Source organism: Lissotriton helveticus, chromosome 4_1 (genome assembly GCF_964261635.1).
Source record: "Lissotriton helveticus chromosome 4_1, aLisHel1.1, whole genome shotgun sequence".
NCBI classification, from domain to species: Eukaryota; Metazoa; Chordata; class Amphibia; order Caudata; family Salamandridae; genus Lissotriton; species Lissotriton helveticus.
The window spans coordinates 441,982,618-442,000,817 of NC_136063.1; the positions used below are offsets into that span (position 1 = coordinate 441,982,618).

General features: G+C 43.7%; 1 protein-coding gene across 2 annotated transcripts in view; it reads left to right on the forward strand.

The window, feature by feature from the left end:
* The window catches only part of INTS8 (integrator complex subunit 8), a 552,137-nt gene that overhangs the window by 23,747 nt on the left and 510,190 nt on the right, over positions 1 to 18,200 (forward strand). For both annotated transcript variants that reach the window (XM_078687009.1, XM_078687008.1), the window contains exons 3-4: positions 3,697 to 3,871; positions 7,448 to 7,588. In XM_078687009.1, the coding sequence (XP_078543135.1) occupies positions 3,697 to 3,871; positions 7,448 to 7,588 (316 nt within the window). The remainder of the gene's footprint in view (positions 1 to 3,696; positions 3,872 to 7,447; positions 7,589 to 18,200) is intronic.

Sequence of the window (18,200 nt, forward strand, 5' to 3'; positions counted from 1 at the left end):
ACTGGGAAAATGGCCTAGGCTCCGGAAAAGATTTAAAATTAAGTTTCAGGGAAAGGAAAAGGTTGACTAAACACTTTGTCCCTCAAGGTGGGTTGAAGTGGGGGGATGGAGGGTTGGTCCAGGGCAGGAATATTTTGTGGAGGAGCACCATTGGAAAGCATGGACTTTCACCTTCCAGCATTACCTCTTCCATAATGAGAAGTGTGCAGGAAGGTACAGCTGTTTCCCTAGGCGCTAACTATGAAACTTATATGTCTCCCACATTATGAAGTTTGCTTGTCCCCGGTTTCTCATTTCATATTTCTTTGGCTTTGTGTTTCTGTGCTTCCCATATCTCGCCTGTGCTTGGTACCAGTAAATCAAATTCTACAGTCTTCATCAAATAAAGCCTCTGAACTTTTCACATGCATATTACCATTGTTGGCTACAGATGTTATTATTTGGAAACAGCATGTGACTGGAAATTAATTTCAAAACAACACGTAGCTGCACTTTTTTGCATTTGGCTTGGGGACTTATTCTTAGTCAGATATTTCCACCAGTTCTGAAAATGTTCTGTTTTTCCTGCTTCTTAGAATCAACTTTCCTTAATTACCAATTTCGCAATGTGTAGTATTTATTTATAGTTATTCTTTTATTACGTTTGGATTTTGCAATATTATGAGTCTGATTAAAAGAAGAATAGTCATCTGTTGATTTATTGTTTAACACTGTCCTATCACCCTTACCTGTTTTTGGATAAATCTGTTTATTGTTATTTGTAAATTCAACAATACAATAGGCACATCTTTACTATCAAAATAGCTCTTCAATTATTCACGGGTGGTACTACATCAACAGTGCGGTTCATCGAGGGCGCTATGACAGTACATGTAATTAGTTCGTGGACAGGATACAAGCGCCCAGATGTGCCTTCCGATTAGGGAACAGGAGTTAACAAGCTTCACCCCTCTACAAGGGAGGGGACAAGCTTTGCATATTCATCCCAACCCCAAACGATAAGTATGTGCAATAGAACAAGAACAGCTAACTGCGACACTGTCACCAAATTACATTACCGTTTGCCCCAATTCTCGGCCCCTCCAGCCCAAACCCCCCCCTGCTCCCACCCATTTGACTCGCATGACTCCTCAGCAGGTGTTGCCTTGCCGCTGCGTCGCGTAGTACACCGGAGGATGTGTCTGGTGTGGCGTTCTCTGCGCCCCCGCCCCTCTCGCCTGTTGTGCCAGCCTAGTGCCCCGCCGCCCCCTCCTCCACAGCGTCCCCTGTCTCCTGCAGAGTGTTTAACATATGCTCCCATCTCTCTGCCATAGGCTCCTTACGGAGTCCCATAGTTTCCTCCCTCCGGATGGCTGTCCATTCTGCACGAGCCCATGACGAGAGTGACAGGATCCACACCCTTGTGCTAGGTGGGTCCCTCGCCTTCCATCTCCTGGTGAGGAGTCATACTGCCGTCACCATCCCCAGGTCGAGGAATCGAGACGGCGCTTTGTCCTTAGGTGGCCTTTTGAAATGGTGCAGGAGATACTCGGGCCAGCTACAAGGGATGATACGGCCGGTGCTCCGTGTAAGTAGTGTATGAATGTCCCTCCAATAGGTGCCGAGGCCCGGACAATGCCACAGGATGTGAAGGAGATCTGCGTTCACTTCTCCGCTACTGGGGCAAGACACGTCCGCTCTGTGAAAGTATTTATTTATTAAGTCGGGGGTTAGATAGACCCTGTGGACTATGTATACTTGAATTTGGCGGAACCTCATATTTCTGGGGATGCGTACCGGGCTTTTTAGGATCTTTTCCCATTCTCTGTCTGCCAACGCTCGCCCCATGTCTCTCTCTCCCATTTCACCCGTAGCGGGGCTAAGTCCTGCTGCGTATGTGTCCGTAGGGATGCAGCGAACCACTTGACTAAATGCCTGCCTCTGCCCATAACGTGTAGGTACTCTACCGTCAAATGCTGCGCCGGCTCTTCCGCAACATCACCCCATCACCCGTTAGGGATCTGTGCAGTAGGAAGCCCCCTGGGGGAAGCCCAGCGTCCGCGACTAGCGTCTCTTAGGGTATCAATACTCCATCCTGGTACAGGTCGCCCAGCGTCTGGACATCCACCTCGTACCATTGCTCTAGCATGGAGTGCGTGAGTGTCCCCCCGCCTCCGGGCGAGCCTTCCAGGGGCACCGCAGGTGCATAAGAGCGCACCCCTCTCGTGAGGTACAATGCCCTGCGGAAGCATTTGAATGCTACCGCCAACAGTAGTGGAGTGGGGCGTGTCGGTGCCGCTAGTGGGTGAAATAGTGCAGTGATCCGCTTCAGCGTGTGTGTTTGGTCAGCCGTGGCAGTATCCTCCCTCCCCCTGTCTGCCAGCCAGCGGGCGACCCATTGGAGTTGTGCCGCCAGGTAATAGTGCTCAAAGCAGGGAGCGGCTAGCCCGCCCCTGTCCGTGGGTAAAAACAGTTTCCCGAGTGCTAGGCGGTGTCTAGACGCACCCCAGATAAAGTCGCGTAGAATCTTGTTGAGGTTAGAGAAGAAGGACGCGGGCAGGAAGAGTGGTAGGTTCACGAAATAATAGAGGAGGCGAGGGAGCATTACCATTTTAGCGAGGGCCACTCTGCCTGTGGGCGACAGGGGGAGCGTGGACCAGAAGCCTATTTGAGCCCTGAGCGCCGTCACCGCTCTTCCCAGGTTCCCGTCCAGTAAATCCGTCTGCTGGCGTTAAATCTGGATCCCCAGGTATTTGAATGTGTCCGTCTGCCATTGGACTCTCGTGCCGTGAAGGCTGTACTCCTGGTCTGCCACCCCCTCTCCAAACGCATATAGGCACGACTTGCCTGCATTGACTCAGAGCCCCGAGAGATCAGCGAAGCGGCTCAGCAATGGGGCCAGTAGCTCCGGTATGCGGCTCACATCTCGAACGAAGACCAGTAAATCGTCAGCGTACAATGACACCTGATGAACCCCGTCACCTAGCGGGCTACCATCTGTCAGAAGTTGTCTCATGGCCGCAGCCAAGGGCTCCATAGCCAACGCGAAAAGCAGCGGCGACAGGGGGCAACCCTGCCGGGTACCTCTACCTACCGCCACTGCCTTTGAGACATACAATCCCATCCGGACACGGACCACGGGATTGTTGTACAGAAGTCCCACCATCTGCAGAAAGTTTTCGTCTTTCCCCTACGCTTCCAATACTGCTGACAGGTAACCCCACTCCAGGCAATCAAAAGCCTTTTCTAAATCAGGCACCAGGCATCCCGCCCTGGGCCAGGGCGACGTTGCTTCCGCTGCTACCCGGAAGTACCTCCTAAGGTTCGGGGATATCACCCTTACCTGTTAGGAGGACAGTATGTAGAATTTCGTTTTTGGGAACTATCACATCAGAATTTCATTTTCATCACCTATGTTTCTTTGTTGACATCGATCTTTAAAATTTATTGGTGGAAAATTGGGTGAGTTTTCTCCGCTGGTGGAGCCATCACTTTTTTCACCCGCATTTGTATTTTCATTTTCTCATTAAATGGTCTACAATATCTTGAAATAATACCCCCTGCTTTACTGATTGATTTGTGAATATAGATAATATTGGATTGAGAGTGCAGTGGACCATCATGTAATGCTGTATATAGGAATATAATGTCTGATGGAGGCATGAGCAGCTATTGGTATAAACCTGTTTAAAATGTTTCTGTTTCCCTCACCTTTAGACCCCCCACCTGTCATGCTGATTGTTCATTTCCTGGAACAAGCTTCCAAGCCCTTGGTTAATGAGCAGAACCAGGTTCAACCCCCGCTAGACAACAAGAAGAACCGTACCTTGAAGCTTCTAGCTCTTAAAATCGCGGCCCACCTGAAATGGGATCTGGAAACACTTGAGAAAAGGTGTGGATTTTTAAAAGTTTTTTATTTTATTATTATTTCTGTTATTTAATTATCTAGCTTTCCAGCAATGTTTCAGAGGCATACAGAAATTCATTGAACATCATGCTTTCATATACTCATGACCCCTGTAACTGGTTTAGTGTTCCCTATATGTGCTACATATATACAATACATCGGCATGGCACTGGGCAGATCACACTGAATGCCTAGGTGCTATATTGAGAGGCCTCCCAAATGCAAAACCTAGGTGCTGTTAGCAAAGCACACTTCACTGCAGGCTCATCTAGAGTCATGGTATGGAGGAAGCATTTAGTGAGATTACTCACTGGTAGCCGGGTTCCAACATGGTGCAATATTCTGAATCCTGGCACTGGTTTTAGGGTCCTATTAGGTTGAAGGTGGTTGTGGCCAAGGGCTGCACTGACTTCAGGTCCTCCCTGGCCTTGTCTACAATGACCGGGGCTGGGATGCAGTGGTCAATGCCCAGGCCCTTTTCTTTGCACATCGACAGGCCGGTTGTATGACAGAACCCCACATACATTTACCACGCATGCCTTTACACCGCAGTCCGTACCCCGACTGCCACGTTACCATATGTTCCTTTACCATGCAAGTTGTTACAATAACTTGCTTTAGGAAAGCGCTGGACTTTGCAATAGTATAATTTACTATTCCAACTGCAGTGGGTGTATCAGTAGGGAAAGTGTTGGACTTAATATCCAACACCAATCCAACATGGCGTTCCCTAGAGCAAGTTGTAACGACTTGCAGGGTAAAGGAACGCGTAGTAACTTCGCAGTCAGAGTAGTGACTACATTGTAAAGACATGTCGCGGTTCTCCCTTTGTGGTAAAGGATGTTTCCTGGCTAGGCCACCACAGCAATCCAGTCTGAGATCCCCCCTCCATGCCCCTGGTCTCCTGTCAAAGGTACAGTGGGTCACTCTGCTCCCTCCTAGAGGATACTTTAGCCCAGGATATTCTCTTTAATGTAACATGACCTAAAGCAACCAGGGAGTCTTCCATTTGTGTGGTGTTTACTCCCTTGCACATTAATTCACACCCTCTTGTCAGTCCACACTCACAGACTTGTCATGTATAGTGCCCCAAGCTGGAGTTTTGTGTTCAGCTCTGAAGGCCGGAAAACACATTTTATTATACGGATAGTTCAAGTATTGTGTGGCTCTTTGAGTGTGCATTACAGGTGTAAACAAATAAAATGAAAACGTGTTAAGATGAGGCTTCCTTCACATACTCTGGAAGTGAGTGTCCTGCGATCCAGAGATACTGGCGGACGATAAGGAACATCCCCACCAGGGCTCTGAAATGTCAGATTCAACTCTTACTGAAATTGGGGCTCTTGACAACTAAGGGGGATTGTGAGGGTCTCATGAAACAAGGTCCCTCAGTGATGAGGAACATCCTCACCAGGGCTCTGAAGTATCAGATTCAACTCTTACTGAAGTTTGGGCTCTTGAAAACTGGGCGACCGTGAGGCTCCAATGAAACCAGGTCCCTCGTGAGTATGGGTTGTCTGTTGCCATACATGAAATTGCAAGCTGCTGATGATTGGACAGAGCCTGGTGTTTTGTTGACTGGTTGATCCTATGTTAAGGTGATTTACTTGGCGAGGGTGTGCCTGGCGACACACCGAAAGACATAGAGCTCTACTGAGGAAGATAATTGTGGCTTTGATGTGCCGTGAAATATCTGAATGTCTTACACATGCTTCATATGCTTGCTGTAAAGCATACATGTTGAATGTCCTCTCCATGTTAATCATTGCCTAATGAAAGAATGCTATTACCTCTTCTTTCCTTTTTGTGATTTGTAATAAAAGTGTTTAAACAATAATAGCTCCCAGCTCAGCGACCTCTCTATTGTGCTTTCTGCCATTCTAAACAATAGTGGGGCTCTGGCCTCGCTGCTTGCTACACTTGGGCATTTTATATCTGGATGTAAATCGTGGGTACCAAAAACCTGGTGCAGATAACATTTGCTGAAGGGTGCAGGAGGTATTTGAGTTCAGTTTATACCTAGCGCTAAATTATTGGACAATAATAAACCTGAACAGTTTTTATGCCACTGGTGCGGTGTATCTTCCCCTCGCACTGTGCTTTGAACGAGCACTAACCACCAAGTAGGACCTAGTGGCACGTGCTTGCGTGAGGTCAGGAGTGAGCGTAATTTGCATTCAGCTCCTGATCTGAAGTAGTTTAAAAACCGGTGCACATAGCTTTTGGACCCGGATTTAAACCAAGTACTGATTTTAATGATCCCATTAAACATTTCCTATCATCTTTTTAAGGGAACTAATCCAAAAACGCTGCTGCTGTGTACTTCCTTGAAAGAAGACCAATTTGGATTCCCCAAGCTTATGAGAGGAGCAGGTCCAGAAGGCTAACCCGAAGAAAGATCTCATTTTGAGTGTTTGAGCTTCCCAGGAGCAATGGCGACCTTTGCTTGTTGGTTCAATTGTGCTGCTGGGCTGCATGTATGTAACCAGAGGTGGATAATTGCGGAGGAATGTGAATGTTGTCAAATGCAAAAGTGGTGACCTGCATCATGGTCAGCTCACTGGAGCCCATATCCACCAATTCCACCCTCCCAAAGGGAGACAGAGTAGGTTCCTCTTTATCTCCGGTCCTGTGAAACATTAACACTGACTATCGGTACCGTATGTAATGTTACTAGAGTGTCTGACAGACTAAGAGTATTTGACATTGTTGATTCATATTTGAACTGCTGTAAATCTGCCCTTAAAAGGTATAGAACCCTTTCTTCGACTCCCTTCTTGAGTATGCATTTACTGCTTGTCCTGTCTACCTTCTGGATAGTCGAGTGTACAAAGAGAGTGATGGGGTTATTTATTTAAAGTGCATTAGTACCCGAGAAGCTGTGACAACTAGCGGTAAACCACAGTACCTACCATTAATATTGACTGTTAATCGCATGTCTGTCTGTCTGTCCCCATGTCCGGTAGCAATGTATTGTGGTCCAGTAAAGACACTGAGGGTTTCTTGTGACAGAAAAACCACTTGGATAAATCCAGAGTAGCTTTTTATGTGATATAATACTTTTAGCTGGTATATATTCTTATACGGCATGTTTCCTGTCATGTAGTTTGCATTAAAATGGTTCTGTAAACAGGAACATGTATATTTTAAATACACCGTATTCTGGAGATACCATTTGCTTGTCTTCAATAAACAGAAAATCAACTGTTAATTATGTTTTCCAAAAGGGTAGCTTTAAAGAACAAATGCTCTGCTAAGAAGCACATTATTTTTTATTGAAGTAACGTTTTTGAAGCAGCTGTCTGCATTGCTCAATTCCTAATGGATCCGGATGGCAATTAAACTGTTCAGTTTTTCTTTACCTTTCATGAGGAGGGTGTTGATAAAGTAAAGGGCAGTGTTGAAGCAAAGCAGTGTGGTTTTGGACCGAGATTATCTAAATAAAGTCATGCTTTTTTTAACATTATGATAGTAGTCAAATATATTGCTTTTGGCAGATGTTGTCGGATGTAGAATCACGTCTAATTCCCTTCATAGATGACGCTGTGTCTTTTTTTTCAGCCTGTCTGTTCCTGTGTTAAATATGCTGTTGAACGAATTGCTGTGTGTGAGTAAAGTTCCTCCTGGGACGAAACATGTGGACATGGACCTGACGAGCCTGCCTCCGACCACTGCCATGGCTATCATTCTCTACAACAGATGGTACTGCTTTTTTACTTTTCTTCATTCAGATCCAGCATTGCTGTGTGTTTCTCCCATGTAGGCAAAATAGGAGTAATTTATTTATGGTATAGATATGTTTTTGACATAAATGACCTACGCTTGCACAATTGATCCCCATAAGTGGTGAAGTAACTGCAAGTAACTTACAAAATAAAAAGTATTTGTGTGTATTTTTTCCAAACTCCTGCACTTGGTGGATTTTAAATGCGTATGTTAAAACGTTTAAATAGAGTTTGCGGACAAGCATAGTCTTTCATGGAAAGAGCATTTGGGATGATTTTGTATGTTGACATTATCTCATGAGCATTTTGTGGCTATCCAAGATATGGGCGAGTATGGTTTTCTGGTAGCATTGTTATGTGACTGATTGATTGTTTCTTCTGATCAGCATTCCTGGTGACCTGTGAGGGAGAGGTCTGGACACTTTTTGTTCATGAATGTCACTCCCATGATCTGTTTCCAGTAGAGTAGCCTATAATGTCTTTTATTCTTTTAAATTAGTTGCAACCTCGTTTTTATCTCCCAACACATTATCGTTGTACACTGTGTGAATAATTTGCACGTCTGACACTGCCCCTTTTGTATGTATTTATGCAGCTGGGGTTGCGTTTTGTCTGTTTTGACAACGGTTAGTAGCAAGAAATGGTGTTTTGTTTATTCTCCTATTTACTTGGTGCCTCCTGAATGCAAAGACATTGGAGCGCCATCTATCGTAAAGGAATTCATTGAACCTTCTTTTTTTTTAAAGTTTGTGTTTATTTGCTTTTTTAGAACACACAAAGTTGACATCAACGTAGCGACCATCCGTTCTACCGACATTTCAGTAGAGTAGCGTTATCTGTACACCACCAAAATTGTAAAACTCAGAGAAAAAGAAGGCACATAACAGTAATGAACTCTTCCACCCCACAAGCACTACCACCTTACATACCTTCTGAAACAGAAAGCAAATAAGCAGGGTGTATTCCGGAATTGAGGATAGTACGTGCGCAAAGCAACTCTGAGGAGATAGTATGTGAAGATCAATAGTGGGGTGTGACACTGTCTGTGAAATGTTATTCCAGGTTATGAACTTCCTATTGGGGTAGGCATCCCCCACTGTCTTCAGCCCAGTCCAACCAAGCAGTCTCAACGCCTTATTTTAGTTTGACTGATAAAGCAGGGTGGAATTTCAGTGGGAGTTACGGAGTGTATAAAGGGATCTTGCCTGACTGCACCCCCAGAGCCAGACAGGCATGTGCGATGGAGTGTATTGTATTGATTTGAATGCACACAATGCACTCGCTTTTATGCGGTAGGATGGCTTGTAGTGAGATGGGAAATGCATCATGTTATTCCCCCAGTTCTTCTTCCACGGCTGAGTGCCGCCTACCATACAGGCGGGTTTAGAAATTCTTAATTTCACTTATTATAGAGGGGTATCGTATTCGCCTTCCGGGGTGTTGATCTGTACTATGTGTGCCTGCCCCTTTGGTGATCTCAGCTTTGTAGCTAAGGTCTGGCCTTGGCATTCACCCTCTCCATATGTTCTAGCCCTGTGACCTTTGGACAAGAAGTGCATTTCTTGTGTAGCCAGCTCACGAAAGGCGGCGATATGTTTCCGAATGGCAGCCAGTGTGACAGGGCAGAGATTGACTTCACAATCTCTTTCTAGTGATCTCAACTTGCTCTCAGTGGTTTGCCACAGAGCGTACCTTGTGCAATGGTATAACTTCCCTGGTCATCTACTACAGAGTGCGTAGCTGTGAATGGTACCCCTTTTTGATCAAAATCATGGCTTCCCTGGAGTATGAGGAATAAGAAGAAGCCAATTTTTAAGCTGCCCAACAGGACCTGATAGCTGGCTCCGTGTGGCGTGAGGTGCGTTTCTTGCAGGAATGTAATTTGTATATGATGCCTGTCTAGGTAGGAGAGTACCTGTCTAGTTTTGCGAGGATTGTAAGGCCCCTGAACGTTCCAAGTGAGAGACTACGTGTCCCCGGGGCAGTTCCATTTTGATTAACCTGTAGGCCAGCAGAGTATTACAGATCAGGGTAGAGTGTGCGATGTATAGAAGCAAGATCATGACAATGAGCACTTGCATGGTCACCAAAACAACAATCAAATACTCCTCCCCAACCCACTTCTGCCTCCCAATCATGCTAAAGACAGTCCCACAGTCAAAAGACATAGAAATCATAAACCAAAACATAATAGTAAACATTATTTCAGTCAACCAATTACCATATATATGTGGCACAAGGGGTGTTCCCTTAGGAGGGGTCACCAGATTCCCAGTATTCCTCTGTGTGATCGGAGGTGACTAGGACAAACAACAGCAGTATTCCGGCCTCTGTAGGCAAACCGGAATTTTAAGGCAGGAGATATCGCAGGGAGGCCAGAGCCCCCACATGTCCCTTAAACACGCCGCTCCTCATGTGCCGTTGGTATGTACTAGACCATGGCCCCATCTCATAAGTTCAAAGTTAATTGCCATTCTCACCAATGTCCTCCGCAGGCTGACCCCGTTGTTTCTGGGTAATGGTCTTGAGATAGACCTTGGCAGCACGTGGAGTCGTAAGATTTTCTGCGTACCTTGATAGTCTATGCGGAGGCTCACTTGGTATAGCATAAAATGGCATAAGGAATTTCGGCCTTTTGCAATTGCTTGTTCCTGGGTGAGGACTCTTTGCTGGCAGCCTTTAATGCTACTGTAAAATCGGGGAAAAAAGCAATATGGTTACCCTGGTAAGTGATGTCCTTCATCTTGTGCGCCAGCCTGAGCACTGTGCCAAGGTCACGATAGTGCAGCAATTATTATTGCTCACGAGGCTCACCCAGAGGTGGATGCGCCATGAGTGAGCGATGTGCTCTCTCCACCACCAGCAATTGCGACATTTGTTCAGGGCCAAAGAGCAATGTGAGGAGTGTTTAAATATAGGTTTCCATTTTACCCTTGCTGGTGGATTCTGGAATGCCGGTGATGCGCAAGATGTTTCTATGGGAACGTGCTTCTAAATCTTTATTTTTAGCTTGTATGACTGCCAGGATTTTCTCCATATTCAGGCATCCAATGCTCACCGACTGTAGGTCGTCTGCCGCTGTGGAGATGTGCTGTTCCTCTGCCTTGAAGCATGCAGTTTGCTCGTCAAGCTATGTGGACATGTGGTCGATCCGCAGGTTTAAAGAGTCTATCTTAACATCTATGGACTGGAGGCTGTGGTGCATGGACACCAGCATGATTCCAGGGCAGATGCACCCTGTGATCCCGCCTGTTTTTCCTGCTCCGATATGGTCTCTGGAAGCTGCCTAGTGGAGCACTTAGAATCGAAAGTTAGGCAAGCCTAGGTTCAGTCCACCTTTCCCAGGTAATTGAACTCTGGATCTCGTTGCGAGTCTTTAAGGCACATAGCATGTACTTCTCTGCACGACTCGGTACTCGGGCCAGTTTTGATGTCATACAGCAGATAACTGTCGACTGTAAGCACATTTCTCTCGCTTTGTGTTTGACTCGGATACGTCTATCAACTTCACAAGGGAACAAGAACCCTGACCTGCTCGTCGGTTGGATCCATTTCGCAATGTAACAAATGCAGCAGCTCTACTTCTAACTGGGCCAATGACATGCAGCTAGGCCCTGGAGTGTCACAGTGGGGGAAGCCAGGGTGGCAGGGGTCTCCGAAAAATCGACATAACAAGATTAGCATTCTAACACTTACTATTACCAAGGACAAGGTCCCATAACACGCGTGCATGTATCCACTCCTAAATGTGATGAAAGGGGAAGTGGGGGATCTATGCCTGTGAATGACAGACCGCTGCTCTCACGCAGGGATGGATACTCCAGCGCCTGAAACCATGGCGCTGAAAGCATCACTGGCCTATAGTGGATATTGCCATTGACTACAATGGCATTGATTCATCGTGAAGGGGTGTGCGTCGTGCTTAACAGTTCAGAAAGTTGATTAACTACCCGACTTCCATCTCCGACTCCAGAGGGAGGCGGGGCAGTCAGCCTGGGACAGACCGCCCATACTTAAATACATTGACTTGTTTAGAGATGCGATCGTATCTCTAAATAGATGGATCCATTTAATATTTGTACTGCCATGTAAAGGATATAATTTCAGGGGGGCACAGCCCCTTAGCCCTAATGGGGAATCCACCCCTGCTTTAAGGTTCTATAAAATAAATTCAGCAGTGCAATGCACGCTCTTCAAATTAAAAGTTTGAAATAAATGTACATTTTAAACAAGAGTGTGCCATGTTTCGGTAGTTTGAATTCAATAAAAATTGTATGTGAAAAAACTTCACTTCTGTGCTTTGCACGAGTAATAAAGCCTTAAAAAATTAACATATTCAAAGTGAATTAGCATAAGAAATAATACAAATACAAGTGAGCAGAACTACTATTTCTTTTATTTTTTGCTTCTAAATATGATATATTAATATATTTCTCGTTACGGTATACACTAAGGGAACTATGAAATGGATATTTGTTGTATAATTTATTAAGCTTCGCTGTGCTGTGTTTTGTGGCACAATAGTCTCCTCTTCTAAAACATCTATTTTTCATGTAATACTAAGAGAAATAAGCAATGTTCCCCAGGTATATCATTTCAGCCACTACCTAAAATATAAGTGGCCTCTAAAATAATACGTTTATCTGTGCTGCATTATAACAATCATGCAATTATAATCGAACTTAAGCGATATCAACTTTCAGGTCATGTGCGATCTCTTCCCTTTGAAAAGTCAGGTCCAGAGGTCATATGGTGACATTCCATGTGATGCAATTGGGGTTATTTCAGGGTGTGTACTCCTGGCATTTTGGGGAATCGATTTTCATGTTTAACTCAGAAATGTCACCTGTTTCTTTCCTTCCATACATAGGGTTGCGTTCTATACACGTAGGCCTTCTTGGGACTTGAGCGCTAGGTGGCAGTATTGCCTTAAAATGGTAATGTTTCAGTGGAATTTTTACATTGGATTGCGTCATGAAAGAACAATAGCCGAACTGCTGAAACGTCAATGAAAAGATAAACTATTTCGAAATGAAAAACTGGTGCCAATGAAAACATCAACAAACTATTGTTACCTCCGAATAATCGCGTTCCGCGTGAAAGCACACGCCATTTCAAGTTTGTTTGCTTTTAATTTGATAGCAAACTTGGCATTACCTTTACATAATACATTATGGAATGCCTGGAAGCTTTTAAAGGGCAACAGAATGCGCTAAATTATGAGCACGTTGCTCCTTCTCCAGTTCCCGCGTTACCTAATATACGAAAAAGAAAATACGGTATAACCAAGTGTATCCTGTTTGGTGTTATTTTCACTACGATAAAAATTGCCCAAGTTCCTGTATTTCTCCTCCCTCCTATTCACAATAAACTGTAATGAACCTCAAACCCGATCCATTCGCCAGAATAAAGGATGGAAAGAGTCTCTGTGCATCAGCCTGTCTAGGGCAGTGCTTCATCTTTAGATAGGGTGACCAGGCGTCCCGGATGTGCCCTAACTGTCCCGGATTTTCACCAGCTACCCCGGCAGATTGGCTCTGGTCTTCGTTTTTAGATGTGGTCGACTGACACCAGTGAGTGGCACTTATTGGGTGTTCTAAAGTTGTGCGAGATAGCAGCTGTTAATAGTAAGCAATTTAATTAACAGGTATGATGCTGGTTTTAGAAATTGCATTGTATTTATTTCCTCAGTGCTTCTTCTGTGTTCCTATGCTGAAAAGAATTCTCATTCTGAGCAGCATTGTTGATGTAAAATTGTAGTGCTTCTTCTATTTTGTCAAAATGTCCCGGTTTTTGGTGCTCACGATCTGGTCACCCTATCTTTAGAGGCCAATGGTGCTTGATTTTTTGGTCCTCCATATCTGTTATTCGTCAACTTCAGTAGATACCTATAGTTGCGACCTTGCTATTTTTGGAAGACGTGTTTGTTTTTCTCAACCAGTCTTGCAACCTGTCTTTGGCAGAACGTGAACGGTCCGAGGAGCAGCACAGTGGAATAGAATGGTCCTATTTTTTCAGCTTACCTGTTTTTTAGGTCTCTTTTGGAAAAGCAGATTAAAATGAAAGCATAATGGCCACTTTGTCATGAACCACCACATCACAGAAGAGCTACTTGTAGTACTCTGCTTCACCAGGCTTTGTGAGGGCATTACCTCTTTACAGTTCGAATGTTTAGCGGGCAGGATTCTTCTCGAGTCGGTTGCTCCGTGGCTGGTGAGGGAGGAATCGCGCAACGTCTGGTGTTCTCCAATAAACCATTTCTGCCGTATTAACTTGTGTGTTTGTGTGTAGTCACTTCAACATTTTGGCGACGAGGGTGGGATACGAACCCGTAGTCACTTCAACACTACAATAGCATCATCATGAGGCATATGGGCGCATCATAGTTCCTCCGATTCGTATTTGTATATATAGGTTGAAAAAAATTATGCTGTTCTGCATCAGCAAAACAGCAGTTTTTTTATTTTTGTCTGTGCAGAACAGAGCATCGTCAAAAGCAATTGCAAATTCAAAAGGTTAGATACTGCCATTGGCAGGAGAGATATGTCTTGTTTCAGCGTGTTTGTCCCATAACATAAGACTTTACAATGTCTAAGGTTTATCTTGGATATTTATACAAAAACAGTTAAGCCAATCAGGCATAATTAATGTTCAAAGAATGTCTGAAATGATTTTGTTTTCTCAGGTCTCTTAACTTTTTAAAAATTTGGGCTTTCCTACCTCGCGAGAAAAACACTGGATGTAGTTGTTTTTACAGTGTGAGCTGCCGAGTTCGAAAGCAATGGAGCACTAGGTATCTAGTAGGGTTGGAAGGCAGTTCAAAGTCATGTACATGGTGAGTCTACTATTATGTCTGGGGATGGACACTTGTTAGCTTCTGATTTATGGCTAATTAAAAGATGTGAAAATATATTTTTTATTTTGCACTGAAAATGTAGAAAGCCTGGTGTGCAAAGCTAGAATATTCAAATTGTGGATTGCAACCACAATCTGTATATTTTACTTCTATTCAGGCAGTATCTCAGCTCTTTGTGTTGCAATGTCCCCCCTTAGATGTTCATTTTTTCCAGCAGATTTGCTGAGCGATTGATCACATTTGCTGTGTATGTGATGCATCAGGCCTTAAAAATGAGGCTTAAAGTTGTGTCCAATGTAACTATGCAAAAGAAGGAGAGATGTAATCCCATGTCTCCAGGCTTTCGATCTGACATGCAGAATCATGCAGAATACTGCTCAGTGGAATCAGTGGTGTCTGAAAAGCTGATGAGTAGAGGCTGGTAGAATCCAGGAGTATATCCAGGGAGTTAAGACTGGATTCTGCATAGGAGTGACGGTTGCTTCCAAGTTGCCTGTGTTTTGTTGGGGACTTGTTTAGAAGTTACAGTATCAGTCAATGGTGAATCACATTCATTTTGCGTTCCAGTTTAGTGGTGGTGTGCCAGTCCTGGATCTCAGCTTGTCTAGTGCTGTTGGCAGTGAGAATTAATTTAGCGTTACTGAGGATCAGGTTAAACTTCATTTATGTGTTTGAGATCAATGTGTGGAAGACTGAGAGGCAGTCTTTAAGGAAATCAGAGTCCTTGTCTGGTCAGACTTTTACGTAAAGTTGAGTGTCGTATGTACTTTTGTGACTCTTTATTACTTGGTTGCAAAGTATTTAGCTTATGAATCCCATGTGCATCTGTTGGTTTTAATCTGATGTGGATAACCAGAAGTAGAGGTGAATGGGGTTGGTCAGTTCCATGTGTACTGAAAGAAAGTTAACAAGAGCTTGATCCTCCGCTTGATCCTCGGTGGTCTCATGTGCTGCCGAGTATATGCGAAGGACATTATCCAAGATGTAAATGTTAGCCTTTTAACTTGATAATTGTACAGAGGGTAGTTTGTGTTGGACTATTAATGGTTTTGCAACTGCTCATTTCAATGAATGATAATAATTAGGTTGTTGGGGCCAAGTCACTGGGAGTTATGGTGAAAGTCTGTTTTCTTTTAAGTGCCTGGGAAGATGTCATGGGTCAGAGACGCTTTAGTTAGTTGAGATTTGCAGTATACCTTTCTCCAGTGAGAGATGCCAGAATTGTCAATGGAATCTCTTCATAGGTGCTTGCTTTGAGAGCTTTGATGATGTTTTTGAGGTCAGTGTTTGAAAGCCTCTTAAAAGTGCACTATTTAAGTATATTGGGTGAGATGTCATGGTGACCATTTTTTTATTTCTGTTATTAACGTTTGTGATCTTTTTTATGAAGACGTGCTGATGGCTATTTGTTGAAAGGTCCATTTGTTGAATCATGTTTATTTAGTTGCAGACTGCTCACCACATATCGTATTTGCTTATTGTTACTAAAGCCACATCTTGGCTACATTGGTCCATAGAAGGTAAGGTTCATAGAGAGCTTGACAGTTTACGGCAAATTATAGTAAGTTGGTGTCTCTTCCAAGACATTATATGTATACAGTTTTATTTGTTTAAAGTGTGCTTTTATGTAAAGCTCCATAGATATGTATTTACATTTTATTTAGTACTTTTGATACCAAAGGGATCTGATATGTCCATTAAAAAATGACACAGAAACTTAACAGGTGTTAAGCAAATTGGGTTAGTAGGCAGAGGTGCAAAGGGCAAGTATGGGAACCTCACTTGTCAAAGTAGGGTGGGAACTTGTAATGTGTCAGAGACCAAGAATTGTGCTGGTCAGTAATGAACCAAAGCGGGAAAAATGTTTCATGTCTAGCCGAGGTTTTAATGGAGGAATATTATTAGCCTCAGTGAAAACCTTCAAGGTTGACTTTGTTTCTGGCATTAGAGACCTTTTACACCCATTACTTCATTGACACACTGTCGGGCATCTCTTTGAACACAATGATGATTGTTTGTCTGCTCTTGAGATTACCCAGTTCTGATCTTAGTGAGTCACTGAGGTTTTTTAGTGAGGGAACAGGTGCATGAGAGGTTAGAAGTGGAAAATAAGTGATTCTGGCGAGCCTGCATCTATTTTGCACTTTATTCAAAGGTTCATTTTGGTTGTTACTAGCCCTCCATGCCTTTATTTGCTGCTTAGTCTAGGGAGTACTCTTGTTTCTCAATGGTAATCATTTGTTTTTTCCCTTCTCTGTCATCATGAAGTTTAGATAGTTACCCACTATGGCTGATGTTTTGGTTGACATGTTCCCTAGTAGGTACAATGTAATTTCTGTTCCATGAGGCCTTGTACCATTTGCACAAGAAAATGATGTAGTAGAGATTCTCTACTTGCCCACTATTGCAACCATATTGATTTGATTCCCTTTAGTCCCAGCGACCTCTACAATATTGTAGGTCTCAGATGTTAAATCTTATCATGCAGAAAGGTCACCTGTCTTCAGTGTTCATTGTTTGACAGCTTGGTTGAATGCAGTTGTACATGACTAGAATAGTTGACAATATCTCATAAGGACAAGTGTTTCGCCTATTCCATTTTGATTTGTTTTAGATGTTTTTTTGTTGTTTTTATATATACTTTCTCCATTGCACAAACGATGAACAATTCTTTCTCCTGGGGCCTTCTGCACATTGCGCCAGGATCCTTTATTTGTGGAAGTGGATAATTTTGTCCCAGGCATGTTCTTTCCAGCATTCATCTTCTCAGCGATTCTTAGTGGCAGTGTTCCTTTTAGCTGCAATGTGCATTGCTGCCATCATGTTCTTCAGATCTAGAGGTGCTATTCCACAGTCGTTTTCAAAGAGGACATTTTGAGTTGCTTGGTAGACTTAGTGTAGAGATTTCCAAAGTTTTCCTGTGACTTTCTCTAGTTCTTGTGTTGACTCAAGTGGTTGAGACACCATACATTGATACCACACAATATAGTACATTCTGTTTTGGATTTAACAGTCTATGGGGTGTATGCCTTTGAATCACTGCTATATACCTTGGTGAATCTTGCCATGCCTTGCGTGTGCAGCTCTCTCTCCTCTCTTTATTATGCTTTAGATATGAGTGTTCTGGCTAAATGGTGTTGCTAGCGTTACTCCAAGATCAGTGAAACACTTCACTTTTTCAATGCCGTTTCCCACCATTGTGATGTTTCTTCTTCTCAGTTTGGCTGTTAGTTTTCCATTCCATCTTCATGTTTGGTAGATTTATTTTGATGTTTAAATATTTGCAGAATGCCGGAGTCCCTTTGGTCTGCTTTTGCAGGGCTCTTAGTGTTCTTGCTAGGTGGACCGAGTCACCTATTCACAATAGGAATGGGACTTTTCTGTAGCCTTTCATTGAGACGTTGGCAGGAGCTGCAATATTCTTGCCTACCCATCGATATACAGTGTGAATAGAAGAGGTGCCAGCAGACAACCTTCTTTCACCCCAGATGTGGTTGTGAATTTCTCTGTTTCGTCTTTTGCCATAGTGAACGTATGTCATGTAGTTTGCATGGCTTTCTTTCAAAAGGTTGACAAGGTAGAGTTTGATGTCAAGGTTCTCAAGTGTCTCCATACTTGTAGTCCAAGACTACAAGTATGGAGTCTCTTTTACGTTTGTGGTTTCCTAATTAGGTGCTGTGGAAGGAAATTAATATCCATGGTTGATAGTCCTTTTCAAAAATCTCCCCGGTAG